Here is a 19,339-nt window from a genome sequence, read left to right as displayed (position 1 = left end):
AACTTTTTTGTTTTCCAAAACTGATGATTCAGTTTCTCTCGTTGAATCATCAGGTAAACAGAATGATTAGAGTTACAAGATTTCAGCATTTGATGAAAGTCGCTAAGTGAAAATCGATGAGAGAATTGACTCTTTTTCTGCTTCGCTTTCCTTTAACCAATGACGCTGGTGAATATGTAATTTAGTGTGACTTTAGCACGTTCAAATGGATGGTTAAACATGAAAAGTGAAAACATTCTGAATACTTAATGAACCCGAGCAAGATGAGATGTTAAGTGAAGGTAAAATGAGAATCTTAATGATGTTCAGTGATGAACACAAACAGTGATTTTAAGGTAACCTTGGAATGTCTTGATTTAGTTCAATTACATGATATTAGTGGAGCTGTTGAAAGATGCTTATTGAATAATGACAATGATGAAAGGAAGAGATGAAAAGCAATTTTTACCTTTCAATTCATTTGCTTCAATCCGTATTCAAGTGAAAGACGAATTTTTGGAGAAAAAATTTTCTTCTCTATTACAACCTTTTCATGATGGATCATTTGATTTCACCATTTTTTGGATAAATTTTTGTTCACCTCTTACTTTTTTTTCATTACATCATGCAATAACTCAGTTTGATAATGAATAATGTGAATCATTTTCTTGATTCAATTTTTTACTCTTTTCCTCCCTGACTGATGGTGATCAACTGATGATAAACGAATGAAAAGAGTGACTCCAGCTCATGAATATCACCACACCCTGAGTATTGAATTTCCTTGATTCTTTACCTGAAAAATTTTCTTTTTTCTTCTTCTTCCTTTTTGATAGATTAATGTTGATTTGTTTGATTACAAAATTGTATAATCTTTCAACTTTACTTTTTCTTCTTGCAAATAGTTTACTCGATTTGAATCACATCAAATGTGCGCTAATTTGTCAAGCGATAAATTATTCTGTTCAAGATTTGATTGAAGAAGATGAAGAGAAATCTTTTTTATTCACTTTTCCAGCCTCTTTGAGCAACTATTTTTAATCTGTTCGTTTTGCATCAACAGTGACTCAGGGAAGGAATCAATCATTTGACCAAAAGATAACATGTGAAAAGCTAATTTTACTTGCCTGTAATCATCATGGTTAATAGATTGATGATGAATTGCGAGGAGAAAGAAGAAGAAGAAGATGAAAGGAAGGTAAAGATACATCATTATCATCATGAGCCAAGTTTCTTTTAATGAGTCAACTGATTGTTATTGATGAGTGTGATTTACTCTAGTTGTATGATGCGATAATAATTGTGATTATATTGATTGGTTGTAAACATGGCAAGAGTTTGCACTCCTCTTGCAATGATTAACTTGGACGAAGAGACATCTAACAAGATCAACTGAAAGAGTGATTCAAATGATGATTAGATGAAGATGAAAAAGATGTAACAATATTTGAAAAGTTTTACTTCCTTTTCAGATGACCTGATCTGTCTTTGTAAGGCTTAATGAGCATTGTTAACGCTGCAATTAGAAGATGAAGAGAAGAAGAAAATGCTATTTTTGTGTTACATTTCCAGTGAGAAAAATGTTGTTCAATCGCAAGTCAACATGTAAATAGAGAAACAATTTTTACCATTTTTACCATTTCTTTACATCAACGTTTCAACCAACTTTTGTTTTTGCTCTTTGAATACAAAGTGCAACCAAACAATGAGGTTACAAGCCTCTGAGGTTGGCAAACATGAAACATACGGAAAACAGTGAATAAGTGTTAACATGAGAAAAGATTGAAAAGATAATTTCGTTTCGAGTTTCATCGAGTCGACCAGTGATGGAGGAAAGAGACACGATTAAGGTTAATTGTGACTAGTGTGGATAAAAGATGGGCAAAGTAATGAAGAAAAGTTTAGTAAAGAAATGACTTGGAATAAAAGATGAAGAGAAAGTGATTCTAATTTTTGATGTTAAGCTCATTCTTTTCATCTGCATCTTCATCTTTACCTTATTCTCTCTCTTCTACTCTCGTTACAGTTTAATTGGCAAAAATCGATTTTATCATGATAATGGAACAAGAGAAAATATCAATTGACAGAGAACGCATATTCATCCAATTGCCATTCATCTATTATTTGAGCTTATTTTTTAGTCTCCTACAACTGCTACCGAGGCTGTTACTGCTTCTGTTGTTTGCTATTCAATTGAGCCTCAAGCCAACATTTGCAGTTCCCTTTTATTATTATTATTATAGTTTCTCTGGTTTGATTATTCCATGTAAAAAGCCATTGAGAATCAACTATCGGTTTGCATTACTGTTTTCACTGTTTTCCTTCTTGTATAAGACACTAAATTGCAATTGAGATTTCTAGTTGTAACTGATGCTTTGTTTCCCTTTCGAGACTTATTCTCGTCTAATAACATTGAGCCTGGCGAATCTCAAAGAGTCTCAAAGTTGTGACAATCAGACATCAATTTGGCTCTTGAACAGGGAAGGAAGGTTGAAAGGGAAGAACCAAAAGGAAGTTTGGGTTCATTGCAAGGGCCATTGGTTTGCATTGGACTCTAGTCGAGTTGATACAGCCATTGATAATAATGGTGAGAAGATTCAGCTTCTTTCCTTTTATTATTACTTTTATTTTGGGCAACCTTTTGCTTTCCCTTTCAATCTAACCTTTTGCCTCTCTTCACCGTCAACCTTCATCTTTGCTATTCAATTTTCATTTGAATCTCATTTCATTCAGAGAAACCATTACTTTTTGTCACTTCATTTTATAACCTTACACTTTTATTGTTGGACTGTCAATAAGATACAAATTGGAATTAGCTTCAAACCTTGCAAAAATTGACAGAAATTTAGATTCTTGTTTCACTATTTTCTGCTGCAAATGCAAAATGATATTCCAAATTAGTCTGCGATTTTCTGCAAAAATATTCTCCAACATATTCGTCAGCCATAATCTAATAATTATTGTCACTCAAATCCAATTTGAACATTTGTACAATCTTTTCATGATTTAGTTTCCTGGTTTAAATGCTTTACCCATTGCTGACTCAACCAACTCAGAGTATTAAATGTTCATTTTTCAAGAGATTAAGTGATAAAAACTTGAAAAAATCTGGTTGCTCTTTTGGTCAAACAAGCGAAACTCGAAATTAATCACTACTGAGTAGATCCGAGTACTCTGACCCAACACCAACAAAATAGGTTCCTGTTTATTCTGAATTAAGCCTTTTTTGAATAAAAAATTTCCAATCAATTTTAGTCTCTACGATTTTTTGCTTTCTCCTAAATCTTTTTCTCGTTACTTTCACTTCTTCCAGAGTCTCTCGAGCTTCCAAGGAATAACAACGATATCTCGTGTTACGTTATTATAATAGAAGGACTATCGAACGTAACATCGAATGATGGTATTAGTCTAAAAATGGTTATTAACTGGTCAAGAATGGACAAAACTATTTTTTTTCTAGAAAACTTAGAAATACCAATTTGAGTCAAAAACGAGAAATGCGACTTGATATTTCCCTGCTACTCAATTTAGCTGACTTGTCTAGTGACTTAGTGTCATCACTTCAAGTCACAAGACGTGCAATGATCAGAGACTCATTGTCTTCAGATGCGCTTGTTACGACAACATGTTATGAAAAGTTTCAAATCTTTTCTTTTCGATCGGAATAATCCTTCTGTATGCAAATAATTTTGCCTTTTCATTAACAGAACTTACAACTTGTGAAATTAACAAACATTCGATACTTCGAAATTTTACTGCAGAACTGATTAAATGATATTTTTGTTGCCTGCATGAATTTTAAGAATAACTCATAACTTCAAACTGTAATGATATTACCGTAGGATATTTCGATTGAACTAGCCAACAGTGCTATTGTAGTCTCTAGAGTTGCTAATAAAATTGCTGTCAAATTGTTATTGCAAATAAGTGTTAATAAAAAACATGAATGCATTAGTGAATCAATGAAACTTGAAACTTTTTCCATGAGATATAAAAGAAGAGAGAAATTACAAAATAAATCAAATTGAATTGAGCAAAAAGAGATTGCAAAAGTTATCAAAATTTCCAATCGTTTCAATGAAAATGAATTATCATTGCGATTCCCTTGAAGGTTTCAACAAATATTCAACATTTAATCACTACTACACAGGATTGCTGATAAAATCTTTCAATACAAAAATAGCATTTCATCTTTTCTGCAAAGCTCAACATTATCATAACAATAAGTTGATGATTACTGTAAATCCTCATTTAGCCTGCAGGCTCAGCGAATTCATCTTGTGAGTAAAAAAGAAAGAAATTTGCTAATTCAATCAACTGAATGAATTGAAACAACAGCCTCATTTAATCAGATTAGATTATTTTCAATCCAATTTTATTACCTTTCTTCACACCAGCTTTGCATCAAATAGCAAATAGATATTGAAAAATTTTGCAAAACTTTATTTGCTCATTGAATTATTGTTGAAAAGGTTTAACTTGCAAGTGAAAATGATGAACAAGAACAGATGAAAGATAAAATGAATCAAAATGAAAAGAAGAAGAAGAGGAAGAAAAAGAAAAGATAATTCTTCGCATTTGGATATAAAACCAGAATTAATGTCATATCATTATTATTATTTATAGTCTTGTTGGTTGCAATTGAATGGCGAAGCCCTGGTTCAGGGTAACAACAATTGCTAAGCTCATCTTTTTTTCTCAATTAAACAACTTTAATGGTTAAACAGCTTTAATCAGTTGCAATTGTTTACCAATCATGATGATCATCATGATGATAACATCAATTTCACATCAATTTAAGCTTCGCTTATCATTCACCTTTACTCAACACACAATAAGAGTTTTTAATCTGATTAACAGGATAATAAACGGAAAGAAAAGGTAAGAAGAACCATTTGAGTTTCGCTTTTCTCTTTTCACTCAGATCTTGAAAGAGATTCATTTTTGTTGACTAATGAGCTTAACAATCAACAATTTGCAAACAAAGTTAAGGCCAACCTTGATCAGCCTCTTGTGATGAGAGGCTCAGTGCAGGCTTGGTCTGTTGCGTGCTTATCCATGTAATTTCAAGTAAACATTTTGTTCGAATTTGATTTTTTCGAAGTTTTGCAAAACATCTTTTTTCCATCAAATTGGTATTTGATCTAATCATTAACTTTTAACGATTTTACAGTTCGATTGATGTCATGATTGCGATGACAACAAATGCAAAGTTGCCATGAACTCGACTCAAAGTAATTTTGAAACATTTTCTTGCTTCTTTTTATCGATAGAGATTTATCCTCTTCTCTGGTTTGCTTTGAAAATGATGCAGTTTTCAAGATGAATTCATCTCGTCATTATACTTGACAGTAAATTGGCTTTGTTTGACTCTGGTTCGGGTTATTTTTGCATTAAAAGATTAAGGATTAATTTTTATTACCGATTAGAAATCGATTTACCGTTAATATTAACTTTTAATGGATATTATTAGTTTGACCAATCCACTAGAGAATGGGTATGGGAAAAGCGAATATAAAAAAAACAAAAATAAGATTAACTTTTGTATTACAATGGATAAATTGGATTGTGAGGAGAGAAAATAGTAATAAAAGTAATGGCGAGATTAGTCGACAATTGAAACGAAATTAAGGTTTGTAATTTAGTAAAATGCACAATGAACATATTTGGACAAAAGTTGAACAATAAAATTGAATTTCAATTGTACAAGGCAAACAGCTCTTGCATCTCAATTTAATTCGTTCTCGAGACATGACCATAAATAGGTATAAGAGTTGGTATGGAAGCAATGACCCAATGAAGCTTCATTCAACATGAACCAAATGAGATAAAATGTAGAGCTAAAGTATCGCTTCAAAGTTTGATTGACTTTACAGACTTATTGTTTCAAGAAGTGTTAATGTCATTGGATTTTGCATTATTATTGAGACAAGAAACTTGTAACACATTTGCTAGTCGATTGACCTGTTAATGTGCTGAGAATGATTGACTCGATTCTATCAAATCTATTCAAGGAATGGTTCCGATTTGAAAGCTCATTTTGAGCTCTGCTTTAAAGTTTTGGACAAGCTTTGACTCAGACTGATCAATAGTGTTTGGATGGATTCTGAAAAAGGCTTAAATTCAGACTGATTTCACTGTATTTGAACATTATTTCGATCCTCTTGTTTCTTTAGTTAATGACAAAATCCAAGAATCGAGAGAAACAAGGAGCCGGTAACGCCGTCTGTTGATCAACTTGCCATGTTCAACATTGACATTGAACTACTTTAGTTTCCATAAACAAGAAACTTATTTAAACCTAAATGAAATACTGTATTGAAAAGTCATTTGATTAGTAATTAATATTGAAGCAAAGAAGCCTTTTAATTAATCAACTTTATTGGGTCAACAGAAGTTCAAAATTTCACAAATGGAAATAATTAATCAATTTGGTCATCTAAAAGAAATGCAAAAGGCTCAATCAACACTTGTAAATGCAATTTTCGAAAACTTATAACATCTTCGATCTAAATTGCAATTGAAACTTTTCTCAAAACATCAACAAGGATAAGTTTCAGTTTCAGCAAATTGAAGCTCAAAACAATCTTTCAGTTTTCGCGAAAACACCTAATTAATAATCGAATTTTCCTTCAAAATGATTTCTGATTCAATCACAAATGTAAAGATTCCTTGATTGGTAAAAATCTGAACCAGATTCTGTTTCTTGCCTTGAGCCAAACAAGAGTCATCAAATTTCAAGTCAACCCAAGTTAATCAACATCCGAATCTTCAGATTAACCATCAACCATGAAAATAGATCATAAAAAATAAAACATGAAAAAAGTAAATTATAAAATCGAAACAGAACAAGAAGATGAAAATGAAAGTTTATTCATAAAATGAAAAGCAAATGAAAACAATTGAATAAAATGCTAAAGATGAACCTTCAAGTCGACTTATTGTAATACATAAATAATGCAAACAAGAGACCAAAGTGTAGACTTGAATATTAGTTGAAAAGTAAAATGTAAATGATAACAATATTAGGATCAATTTATTATGCTGTTAAATGCATTTAAAGTGATTTTCCTTTCAATTTTTCTTTTCTTTAAAATTTAAACTTTTCTCTCTCAACCTCTCTGCTCTTTACACTCTTTAAATCCTCAAGGCATCTTTGGTGTTGTTAATCATGCTGGAAACATCATCATCAACAACAACAACACAATAATAACATCAAACAACGATTGTACGAGAATCGGTCAACACGATAACTAAAATAGCTCTCTCACGATCAATCTCATACAGTGCGTGTTACGGTTCAAAATTGGCTTTACCCAAAAAAATTGGAACAACAACAACAAGCGAAACTAGTTTTTTAATTCACATCTCTTTAACTCTCAGAGCTTTTTCTTGCCCTTTACACCAATCAAGAGGTTGAACCATTTTCTTAATAGTTTTTTCTTCTTCTTCTTCTCTTCCCTTCTCAGGTCATTTAATATGTTCATGTCCATATGGTGAGCTCTTGAATATTTTTTAACTTCTGATCTTTGTTCCTATCTACAGATCCAAAGATGTAAAGATGATAGGTAAAGAAGAAGAAGAAAAGGAAGAGAAAAGGTTAATATTGACTTGTATTTTCAATTCTTGTATTGAGTACAATCGACTAGCCAGGTCAGGTTCAAAGGTATGGAGAAGAAAAAAAAAGGTAAAGACTGACCCATCCTTGATCATCTTGAATCCATGCTGTCCACTTTTCTTCTCTTCTCTTTTCTTCTCATTCTTTTTCTTTTTTTCCATGACATTATTAAACCTTTTCTCCCGTCATCTTCCATAATCATCTTTCAAACCTAATCTGTTCTTATCCATGGGTCAAATTCACACACTTTTACCTGCCCTTGACCAAATAGTTTCACCTAGAATAACTTACTCTTGATCCAAGTAAAACCAAGTTCAACACTTGTAAAAATCGAAACTTTTTTTGTTTAAAAAAACTCTCAAAACACTTTTTTGTCTCATTTACAAGTCGCTTCCTTGAGTGAAAATAAAACTTTGATGAAACTGGTTAAACTGAGTCAAAATTGAAAGGTAAATGTTTGAAAAAAAATTGAGACAAAAGGTAAACTTGAAATTGGATCAAATTTAACGAGAAAGGCTCTTGTTTAGGCGAGTAAAGAGTATAAATTGAAATTTAATTATAATTTTAGATGAAAGATGAATGCTGATAGGCGATGTAAAAGGTGTGTTACCTTTCAAGGTTTTGTGCTTTTCTACTATTGAATCGCATTATCATCATTATAAATACATATTATTCAAGTTGAACTTTTTGTGCCCTTCTTTTGCCCTTGGCAACATTATTTGTTTGGTAAACAACAACATCAACAACAATCTGCAAATAAACTTGATTGCCTGTCCACAAACCCAAAGGTGAATATAGAGAAAAGGTAGAAAAAGAAAGAAGAAGAAAAAAAAGTTGATTTAATTTTCCAACAGTCGTTCACTCTCTGCCATGAATATTATTGCTCCAGTCATCATCATCAACATTCATCGGTAATAACAGTATTGCACTTTTTACCTTGATTCAAACTTTTTTCCTTTCGCCTAATGATTCCAGGTCAGGCAAGCATTCAACCAACCTCTTCGCCCAAGACAATTCGCTATCTTTTTCCGCTCTCTTTGTAGATATTCACCAAAAGTCAAGAACTAGCCTCGAATTAGGACAAGCAAATTAAATCTCTTCATCATTATCCATCATCATAGCCATTACTTTGTAGTTTGCCACTAATCGTTGTTCATTCAACTACGAAAAACTTTTTTCCCTTCTCTTCGCCTTATTTCACAAAACAGTCAAACTTGTTTACTATAATTTAACCCAAGAGCATCCCATGTCTTTGGCCTGTCAAGTTACTCGTTACTGGCTGTCTCTTTGCGCTCCATTCAAACCGTGTTTACTTGTTCTGTGAGACTCGAAATTTGATCATGCAAATGGTCTTCTTTCATCTCTTTTTTAGGTCTCGTCTCGTCGTCTTACTTTTTTCTTTCTGTTGCCGTTTCCATTACATTTTGGGCACATCTTGATTTCAACTGTAAACTTTGCCTTTAAATAAATATTTAGACTCATGTAACCTTATGATGGACACTTGACTTGCAATTTACACTTATGGAGAGGGAAAAAGTTCATGGCTTTCCGTCACCAAACATTAACCATTTCAATGGTTTGCTGTTTTGCTTTAAACATCGTTATCTTTCATCTTTTCCAATTAAAAGAAACTTTTACTCTTAAAGGGCCCAGATGAACATTGTTAGCATATTTTGTTGGCCAATGTTTTCTTCTCTTGAAACCATTTTCTAAATCATAAACTGACCTTTAGCCCAAAATTCGAGAAAAAACCTTTTGTTTTTACTTGAGCAACCAAAACAACTGGTTAACTCTCTACTCAAGAAGAATATCATTAACATTATTACCATCATGATCTTCATTTCATTTCATTTACAGAGCAAAGTATTGGCCTCCAAGATGCCTTAACAAGTGAGTCGCCTATCTTTGCCTCTTGAAAACAAATCATTTGCTTAAACTAGACTTTAGTTTCAAGTTTCCTGACAACCTTTTCAATCTCTTTGCATGGATAAACTTGAATCTCATTGGCAGCCATAAAAGTAAAGACGCTTTACTCAGTTTACATCGAGACAATCTGATGGGACGGATAAAAAGTGATCGAGAAAAAGGGCAAGAAAATTGCGAGAAAATGTTTCCATGTAACTTTACTTTTTTGAATCTGACAGAAGACACAAACTGATGAAAATAAATTGATCATTTGTGCATTGAAAAAGGTTTCAGTGTTTTGCGCATTTTAATGGCGATAAGGGAAAAGACGAAATTGATGGAAAACAAAGTAAAGACATTTAATCATTTTGTTTGCCTCATACAATTTACTTTGCCATTTTCAGGGTTTATTACATGTCCATCATCTTTTGCAAAATTTTCTGGGCAAATTCAATTCGTCTTATCATGCTTCCTTAGCAACTGTACCACTTTGATTTTGTATGCATTGAAGTGGAGCTTCTCGTGAAGGATTATCCATACTCCATGTGGGTTCGAGTTGAGGTCAGCACAAAGAGGAGCAAGAGATAGCACGACGAGGTAAAAGGTGAAAAATGAGATAAGGGACAACTTAAAATCTCGCTGATAGAGGGCAATGAAGTTTATTGAAAACGCATACGAAACCTTTTACAGATTCAGCAGGAAGCTAAGAAAAGAAAGACAATCGTAAAAAAATTATAAAAATTAACTTTAAATTGAAGAGGTTAACTTGCTCTTTAATTTCTGACTTTCTTTTGTCATTGCCTTCTATCAGCGAGATGTTAAATTAGCCCTTATCTCAGTTTTCACCATTTACCTCGTCGTGCAGTCTCTTGTTACTCTTTAGGTCAGCAGCACATCTTCTGATGGTGGGTTTGTTTTTCTTGCGGAAATGTTGTTTCAACTTTTCTGTAACTTTCGTTGCTGGCCGACTAACGTTACAGGCAGGAAGTTCAAGTTGAACATTTCAACAACAGATGGAGACTGATTGCCAATTTAAGGCAATTACCTAAACCTGCCATCTAGTGGAACAAACTTGAAAGTGCACGAACAATCGAGTTGAGCAGATATAACAGTAAATTTCATTCGTTTTCATCATCTTCTGTTTTTACGTTGAAAAGTGAAACTCTCAAGGATGAAGCAAGTATTGAGTAGCAAATTGAAATGTTGAACAATTATCAATCATCATTAATCTTGTAAGTGTAAGGAAACTTACCTTGTGCCTGGGATTCAGTCATGATCTTATTGTGACAAAACAACGCGTTAGTCATGAAATAAACTTGACGAAATTGGATCATTAATCAATAATCATCGGTACAACAGAGGAAAAGAGCGTAAACAAAAACTGAAAACAAATGATGGATTACTATTTGTGTGTTTTTATTGCAATTGGATTTTTTCACGTCTCATCAACAACAGGTTAGTAAAAAGTTGATTTTAATAAAATTTCCAAACAACCGAGGCAAGTTCATCAACTAGAAATGAAAAACTTCTGTAAAAATTGGAAAGCAATGAAATTCAACGAATGTGATACATAATAATGTCGTGAGACGACTTTTGGAACTGACAAAAGACGAGAAAAAGTTATCGGTCAAAAAAGTCTTAACAGTTGCTTACAAGTCAATTTTGCTGTAGATTCCAAAAATTGCGAGCTCAGCAGTCAACTCAGAGTTTCCATATTTTTGCTTCTCTTTCATATTATTTGATATCAAGTTTTCCATCAACGTTCCAACATTGCCTTTCGGCGTGGAACAATTTGCTCATTTTTTGCTATCGAAAACTGCAAGTTGAAACTTCATAAATTCACTGAACCTGAAGCAAGAGCTTTACAAAATCTAGTTTCACTGTAATCTAAACATTTATTATTTTGAAAATAAATTCTGATAACTTTGGAGTAAACAATATTTTATGGTAAATTTTGGTCGCTTGCTTTTCTCATTTAAAGGTGTGAAAAATTGTTGCTCATTTGTTTGTCAGGTCAATAAGGATACTTTCAAGATTCATATATTGAAATGTTATCAAGATATTAATAATGATAAAAGAAACAACAGGGAAGTGTTAACGGTTTAATATGTTTTTGTCTTGAAAAATGAGAAAAACTTTTACATGTAAAGACTTTTCCATTTCTTTTCATTTCTCAAACTTTTTTCCTTGATACCGAGATAATGGGAATATGTAAATGAATTCCCATGAGTTGTCATTCTTAATTTTGAAAATTGTTTTTCAAATTCGCAAATAAAGTTTACTGTAAAAGTTTGCCTTTTCATTTTTGCGGTTCTTTGCCCAAACAAGGTAAAATTTATTTGAGGTTAAAAAGGCATCTTTAGGTTAATCGAGTTACAATGTCTTCAGCAAACTTCTGCTCATCTACTGACGTGAGCCTTGAACTTGCAAGACCAAGGTTTAACAGTTATTAGTTTAAACTGGCATTTTTATGGGCAAAACTTGAAATCTAAAAAGATAATCTGATTAAGATGTGCGAATGAGCAAAATGGTAAAAGCTTCAAGTCAAGTATATTTAGCACAAGACTTGAAAGGAATCATGGTGAAAATGCACTTTTCATGAAACAAGTTGATTCAACAAAAGTGTTAATAAAAGTATAAAAAAATGATATAAATGGCAATATGAAAGAGGGAAAAACTTTAAATGACAATTTACACATTTCCAAGCATTTCAAGTTAACGCATTTACAGAATCAATAAAATCTGAATTTCCGATTGGCAAACCACATTTATTGAGTTCATTTTGAGATTGAAATTTTCGACTCGAAATTTTCCATGCAAATTGCTCGAAATGATTGTGATAATAGGTGAAATTGAACTTCGAATTACATGAAATTTCTTCAATTGCCTGAAGAGAGCTTTAAAAGGATCAAGAAAATTATTCGACAAAAAAGTCAACAGCAATCACAAAGTGATTAGAAAGCTTAATGCGAATAACAAAGTTGCGCTTTTCATCGAAAAATTTTCAGTTCGAAAATATTCAAGTTTTCGAAGAAAAAAATAGAGCAAAATTTTGAGTAAAAATTTTCAACAAGAAAGCATTTTCTCCATCGAAAATGAGTTTGAATAGTTTATCGATGTGTCTCATTAGATGCCCAGCTTTACCTGAAACCAAAAGTGGCAGTTTTGTGTTCATTTTGATAATTCATTTTCCTTGTTGTTGGAAACATTTTCAGTGTAAATTGTAACCCAATTTGAGAATAATGAATGACTTTGAGGTTATGACATTGGAATATGAAATATGAACAATATCCATTGATAGGCACAAATAAATATTCACTTTGATGAAATTTATTAGGGAACATGAATTACTTTTATCATTCTATAAATTATATTAATGAGTTGAATGTTCGAGTAAAGAGGTTCAAGAATAAAGGTTCTTTTATATTTTGCCAAATTTTCTCTTTTTTTCTGTTTCCATTTTTTTTGCTCTCCTCTCTCTCTCCTGACGACCCAGACAAATTGTTGTTGTTGCTGTTTTCCTGATATAAAAAGCACATCATATCACTACCAATATTTTATGAAATTACCAAGAGACTTGCTATGATTGTTTTCAAAGTAACCTTCTCATCTCGTTTTGTGCTATTAACGTTGATTTTTTACTTTCTTGGTCTTCTTGTTGCTCTTTATTTTCATCATCATCAAAATCCTGTCACAAGCAAACCTTATAACTTATCATTGGATAGGTAATTGCATTTTATAGCTTTAATAGAGTTCATTCCAAATGAAAACGATTGGCTTGAAAAAAAGTGGCCAAAACTGTAATGTTTTACCGAGACTTATTCTTGACTCGTTTCTCTCTTCATCAAATTATAAAGTGGAAAAGAGGAAAAAAGTATAAAAACTTTTTCTCGAAAAACTTGTTAACTTTTACTGCTCCAACTGTGCTTCAGTTTTTATCTGATCATTGATGGAAGTTACAGATTTTACAACTCTAATTGACAGAGTTAAGGAAACAAACTGTTACAAGTTGATTCCTTGCAATTGTTGCCATTCATTATCTTTGGACAAAACACGAAAAATTCGTTTTATTCGATTCCTTTTCTTTTCCCAAAATTATCTTCACTCCATTATAAACTGACCAAATTGTGTCCATAAAATGAGGTTAAATTGCATCAATCAAAGTGAATTTGCAATTTATTCTGATTAGATGAATAGATTAACGGGACGAAAATTTTTCATCATTTTCCATCGAAACAAAACTATTAAACTGTCAGGGAAAAAAAGTCAACAGAAATTGTGTTTTCTTTTTTATCTGAAAAGTTTCCATTTTCTCATCTTTCAAAGTATCACTTCGTTGGCCATTGTTGTGAAAATGATTAAACAAATTCCAGGAGAAAAGGAAAAAGAAGAAGAAAAAAATTCAATCTGTCAACAGATTAAAAAAGAATGATAATTTTAATGATTGATTTTGACCGGAAAAAGAAAGAAGAAGAGCCGTTCAAAAGTGGTCAAGAATCATCAATCAAGTTCACGAAATGACATTTACCTCTGATAAAGAGAAGAGAGAAAAAAAAAGTTGAAAACTCGGCGGATTTAAGTGGATATTCAATTGTGATGAATGGTGTGAAAAGTTGCACAGTAATGGACTGAAACAAGAGTTGACACTCTATTAAAAGTTGCAATCAACTCGTGAATTAATTTGTAATCGAGAAAAGGTAGAGAAATGTGGTGAAGAAGAAAAAAAATGTCGAGTTAATCTTTTCATTATGTTTATGGATCCAAGTCATGTTTGCGAAATGATTCAAGCAACATTATGATAAAGAGTAAAGTCTTTTGTTTTTTAACCATTGCATTTGCATTAATGTATAAAAGATAAAAAGTAACAAGAGAAAATACATTTAAAGCCAAAACCGCTAAACATCATTATCGTCATTATCATTAACCTTGCGATTATTGAAAAGACTTTAAATGTTGTCGCATGCTATTAGCATAATAATTGCAGAGGTTTACGTTGAAAGATGTGCAAATGAGGAAAGGGAAGAGTTGAGGGAAAAGTGGTTTCGAGTTGGTTATGGAAGACTATGAAAATGAAGAGAGAGAAAATACAAAAGAAAAGAAAAGTTCGAAAGGCTTGGGATTGAGAAAAGCTCGGAATTGCATTCAGACGAACATCTAATCTCCATTAGTTGAATTACTTTCATCACTTTTATGCCAAACTTTTTTCTCTCATTTTTCTCAATTCGACTTTTTTTCTTTGCAATATTTTTCCTTTTCGAGGAAAAAGTTGAAACTTTTATTGGTGACGAAAAGGTAAAGGAACTTTAGATTTTGACGATTTTCTCATTCTTTAGTTTTCATTTTTTTCTCACTTTTTTTTGTTCAAAACCACATTTATGGTGATGACTTTTCAAGAGTCACATTAATTGTCTGGCTTTTATTCACTGGGAGTGAAGACTGTCAAGATTCATTGGAATGGAAAAGTTCGAGTTGACTTGAAGTCTTTTTGTTTATGATTAGCTTTGTTATTGTTGGTTTCAGTTGAAAGTTAGTTGCTTTTTTGGTTCGTCTTTTTGTTGATCTTTTATTGACGAAGTTGAACTTGACTGTTTGACAATGAAAATGATTAATCGGAAAGTTGAAGGAAACAAAAAGGTCAAAATTGTTTTCTTTTCGTCGAAACATGAATGAATGTGATTTTCCTCTCAATCTGGCGGCATTATTAATTAAACACTTGGACCTTGAACATGTAACCATGTAATCATATGCACATGATATTGAACTGTTAACCTGTCAAAAGTGTGGAAATAGAAAAGGAAAATTATGAATAAAAGGAAGAAGAAGAAAAGGGAAGAAAAGGATGAATAAAAGTATTACATGAAATTAGTTGGAATTATTCAACTGATTTATATTAGTTTGCAGCTTGTAATGTTGTACAAAATTGGAAAAAGCCAAGAAAAACATTCTTTCAATAATAAACCATTAAGAATAAGTAAATGACATGATGGAAGAAAAGGAGTGAAAAGAAGATGAAGAAGAAGAAAAAATGTTTTTCCTTTTCATGTCATTTCATCTTTTCTGCTCAAATCTTAATACTCAACCAAATACAACACTAAAAGCTCATCACTTTCAATCCCATGTAACTCTCATTTAACAAGTTTACATGATAAATCTGACTATTCCCAGTTGACCATCAACTTGTATCAACACTCATTAGGATAAAAACGGCAAATTGGACTGGTTAAGGTGAACCAAGAAAATTTAGTTAAACAAGATCGAAGAGAGAAGAAAAAAAATGTTGCAAATTAAGTCTTTTCTTGGTCAATTGTTTTAGTCTTATTAAACACTGAGAAAGTTAATGTTGCATGAACGGAATAAGATTGAAAATTGCAACTTTACGCCCAATAAAGTCGCCAATTAGTAGAGTTGGCCATCAATCGATGGTTTCCACAAATGGCGAGAAACGAAACAAAACTCGACTTTTGCTCGAAAACCTTTTATCAACCACTAATAGCCTAAGGTACAACGATTAATGGCGAGGTTAACATGGTAAAAGGCAAACATGGAAAATGTCTTTTCTTCAATCCTGGTTATAGAGAAATAAATTGAAGAGTGTGAAGCTAAATCCATGAAAATGAAATTATGAAACACCGCGAAAATAGCCTCGAGATTATCGATAACTGGATATCAGGAAAAGTGATTTTGCACAACTTTACCCTTTTCATGTCTTCACGTTTTGCTTTGGTTCATCAGTGGAAAAGATTGGAGAAAATTGTTGAAATGGAAAAGTAAAATTTTATTGGTAAAGTTTTGCTATTTTGCAAGTCAAAAAGTCCAATGCAATTGTTGGAGTTGCTGGAGTTGACTGGGAGGGAAAAATGACAAAGTATCTCTTTTGACTTTGCAAGTGTTTTCACCTTTTCTTTTCTTCTTTTATATTTACTATCATTTCCATGATACAATCACACTAAACACAACTTGAACCCAAAAAATTAATTTATCTCGAGGCAAACATTTTTCCATGTTATTCAATATCACAAGAAAACAAGAAACATTTTCAACCTTTATTTGGTAAATAAGTCTTACGGCTATTGCTATCAAGATGAGCTTGGAATGGTTAAACATTTCAATTGTTTTCTTTACTTGTACGACTTAGCATTCAAAGGTTTTCCCGAGTAAACTCACAAAATGCTCACGTAAGTGTAACAATATCTATGTACAAATATTAAGTAAAACTATGAATTTTTACGGCAAGATTGTGATCAAACTAAACGAGTTCTGTACAAAATTTTTACATATGATGAAAGCCATGATTGAACTACAATAAGTAGTCAGAGATTAATCAGAATTCAAGTTACTGAGAAATTCACATTTAAACAGGGAGGGGAATGCAGAATCCGTAGAAATTGACTTTGGGGAGAAAACTTTTTTGTATTCAGGTTAATGGTTTATTGTTGAATAAGAAGGATATGTGAAACTGTCTTTCGAGTAAAGATTTAGATGAAAAATCTGGTTACTCAACCTCATAAAAAGAGACCAAAGTTTCAACTTTCAACTCGAGTTTGTCGATGCTTGTTCATCAAAGAAACTTTTCAATTAAACAAATGGAGTCAGTTTTATTCCTTTAAAACTAACAAAGGTTCAACTCTTAACCCGAATGAAAATTTTTAGTTGCGCTTAAAGAATGGACTTTTTCCATTCCAAAATGAATATCATTAATGCATTAAAAGCTAAATATTTCAACTTTTAGATTTCTTATTCTGACAATGGTTTTTTATTAAGAATTTTTGTTTTTTATGTCGATTGATTGTAACCTACTCAGTGAAAAAATTCAGTGATCAAAAGCCATCGCGTCAAAATGGTGGCAACGGAAAGGGTTCTTAAAGAAATTCTCCGACCAAATGATGACCATGATTTGACTTCAGCAGCAAAAAACTTGAGCTTTCTAGAAACTCAGATTCATGTTCAGTGTGATGGAAAAAAGAAATCCATTCAAAAGCATTGTGGAGGGAACAGATTATTTGTAAGTTTAATGACATTATGAAACATTATTTTTAAAACTTTGACTATCGAGTTAAGGTTTGTGACCTGATGAACTTTTAGAGACAAAGAACTGAAACCATTTGTGTAATTAAAAAATTTTCTGATCGAAAGTTTTCAACAAAATTACTTTCAAATTTCAAAATAGGTTTCATTTTGTTCAGCTTCAGAGCCAGATTTTATTTTTTAGCTTTCCTCATTTTCGATGGTTTTTTCATCAAGAATTTGAGGCTTTAAAATGTCCAATTATCGTACACAGGGAAAAGAAATAGCCATGATTGCATCAACCTCTTGTTGAAATAATAACAGTTAGTTTCACAACTTTCAATTCTCAAGGTGTAAATGTATTCAACAAATGGAGAGAGAAAAGAAGAAAAAAGAAGAAAAAATTCTATTTTTATTCATATTATTCACTGCCAGTATTAAATATTATGTGTTATTTGGCTCTTGAAACGTTTATCTACTCAACTGTTTGGCCCATTTCATGAGAATAATGTTGAACCAAATGAACTTCTTTTGAATAAACGCTTTTTTCCAAATAATCTTTTCATATCTTTCCTCACTCCCAGAGTCAATGTTAAAGTAAATTAATCAATGGACCTTTCGAAATGAAACTTTACGCTTATTATCCAATTTTTTCCCTCTGTTTACCCAACTTTTTCAATATCATCTCTTGTTATTGACGTTGAAAGTAAACCATTTCCGACGGAAATAGTTTTTTTTCTTCTTTTCTGGCTTCACCATTTCAATCGTTTACTCTTTTCATCATCATGATCGTTATCATTGTCCCATGAGTAAAACTTGAACCATGAATAGATATTTTTCTTTCTCTCTTCTCATTGCAAACAATAATGATGATAATAATGATTTGGAGTGAAAAGGAAGAGAGAAAAGAAAGAAGAAAAACAATATTCTTTATCAATTTGTAAAAATGATGAGATAAGAACAGGAAAATGCAATGTAAATTGTGATCATTCAAAGTCCATCATTGATCCATTTGGTTGAATTTGTTTTTCTTTTGAACCCAAATAAGGGGAAAAATAAGTCACATTTCGACGAGTTTCTTCAACTGTCCAGTCGAAGTGAAAATTTTCTCAAAACTTGCAACTAGAAATTTTGTGTAAAAAACACCAACTTTTTTCTGTTTGATTGATTTGCCAGCATTTATCTCGTGATGATCAACTGTTCACTTCATTATTTATCATGAACATGAACAAAAAAAATTCATGCAACTGAAAGAATTGGTCAGAATATTTTTTTTCGCCTTTTTTTCTTCCTTTTCTTTATCAAACTAATCATTAGCTGAAGCTTTTCTCTCTTTTTTTCTTCTCTCCAATTCTCCATGTTCTCATCAGAAAAGCAAAAAATAGTTTCTCATGATTCAAGTGTTGATCAATACGAATCGTTATCATCATTAAATCATTTATCGCAATTCTAATTGAATAATAGCTTTTACCGTCTGATTAACAGACTCATCAATAGTGAAAAGTTGAAGCCAGGAAAAATGGTTAAACTTAATTTGAGTTGACAAGTTTCATCCGTAAGATTAAACTTTTATCCATTTATTATTATCCAAAATGGGTTCGATTCTGTGCTTTTTTTGGGTTAACTCTTCATCTTACATGCTGTCATCACCAAGATGTAACTTTAATCATAACATGATCATGTATTAATCATGCATTCTTTCATGTAACACAATATCAATATATAAAAGTTGATTGAGTTGCAAAGGCAAAATAATATGAATCAAGAAGGGAAAGTAAATGTTGAAGAAAGCTCAATTAAAAAGGGAAAAACAATGAACCAACAATGATTAAT

The 19,339-nt window shown here is 31.9% G+C and overlaps 1 protein-coding gene across 1 annotated transcript in view; it reads left to right on the top strand.

Annotated features, from left to right (window-relative positions):
• The first annotated feature begins 10,633 nt into the window (after positions 1-10,633).
• LOC107372258 (uncharacterized) overlaps positions 10,634-19,339 on the top strand; it is a 29,041-nt gene continuing 20,335 nt past the window's right edge. The window contains exon 1 of the mRNA XM_015940463.3: positions 10,634-10,957. Coding sequence (XP_015795949.1) covers positions 10,894-10,957 — 64 coding nt within the window. The 5' untranslated portion in view covers positions 10,634-10,893. The remainder of the gene's footprint in view (positions 10,958-19,339) is intronic.

Source organism: Tetranychus urticae, chromosome 1 (assembly GCF_039701765.1).
Source record: "Tetranychus urticae isolate SD_2017Ah chromosome 1, NJAU_TeUrti_SD_1.0, whole genome shotgun sequence".
Taxonomy (NCBI): Eukaryota; Metazoa; Arthropoda; class Arachnida; order Trombidiformes; family Tetranychidae; genus Tetranychus; species Tetranychus urticae.
Note: the sequence above shows the minus strand (reverse complement) of the source record. Positions and strands in the feature narration are given on the sequence as shown.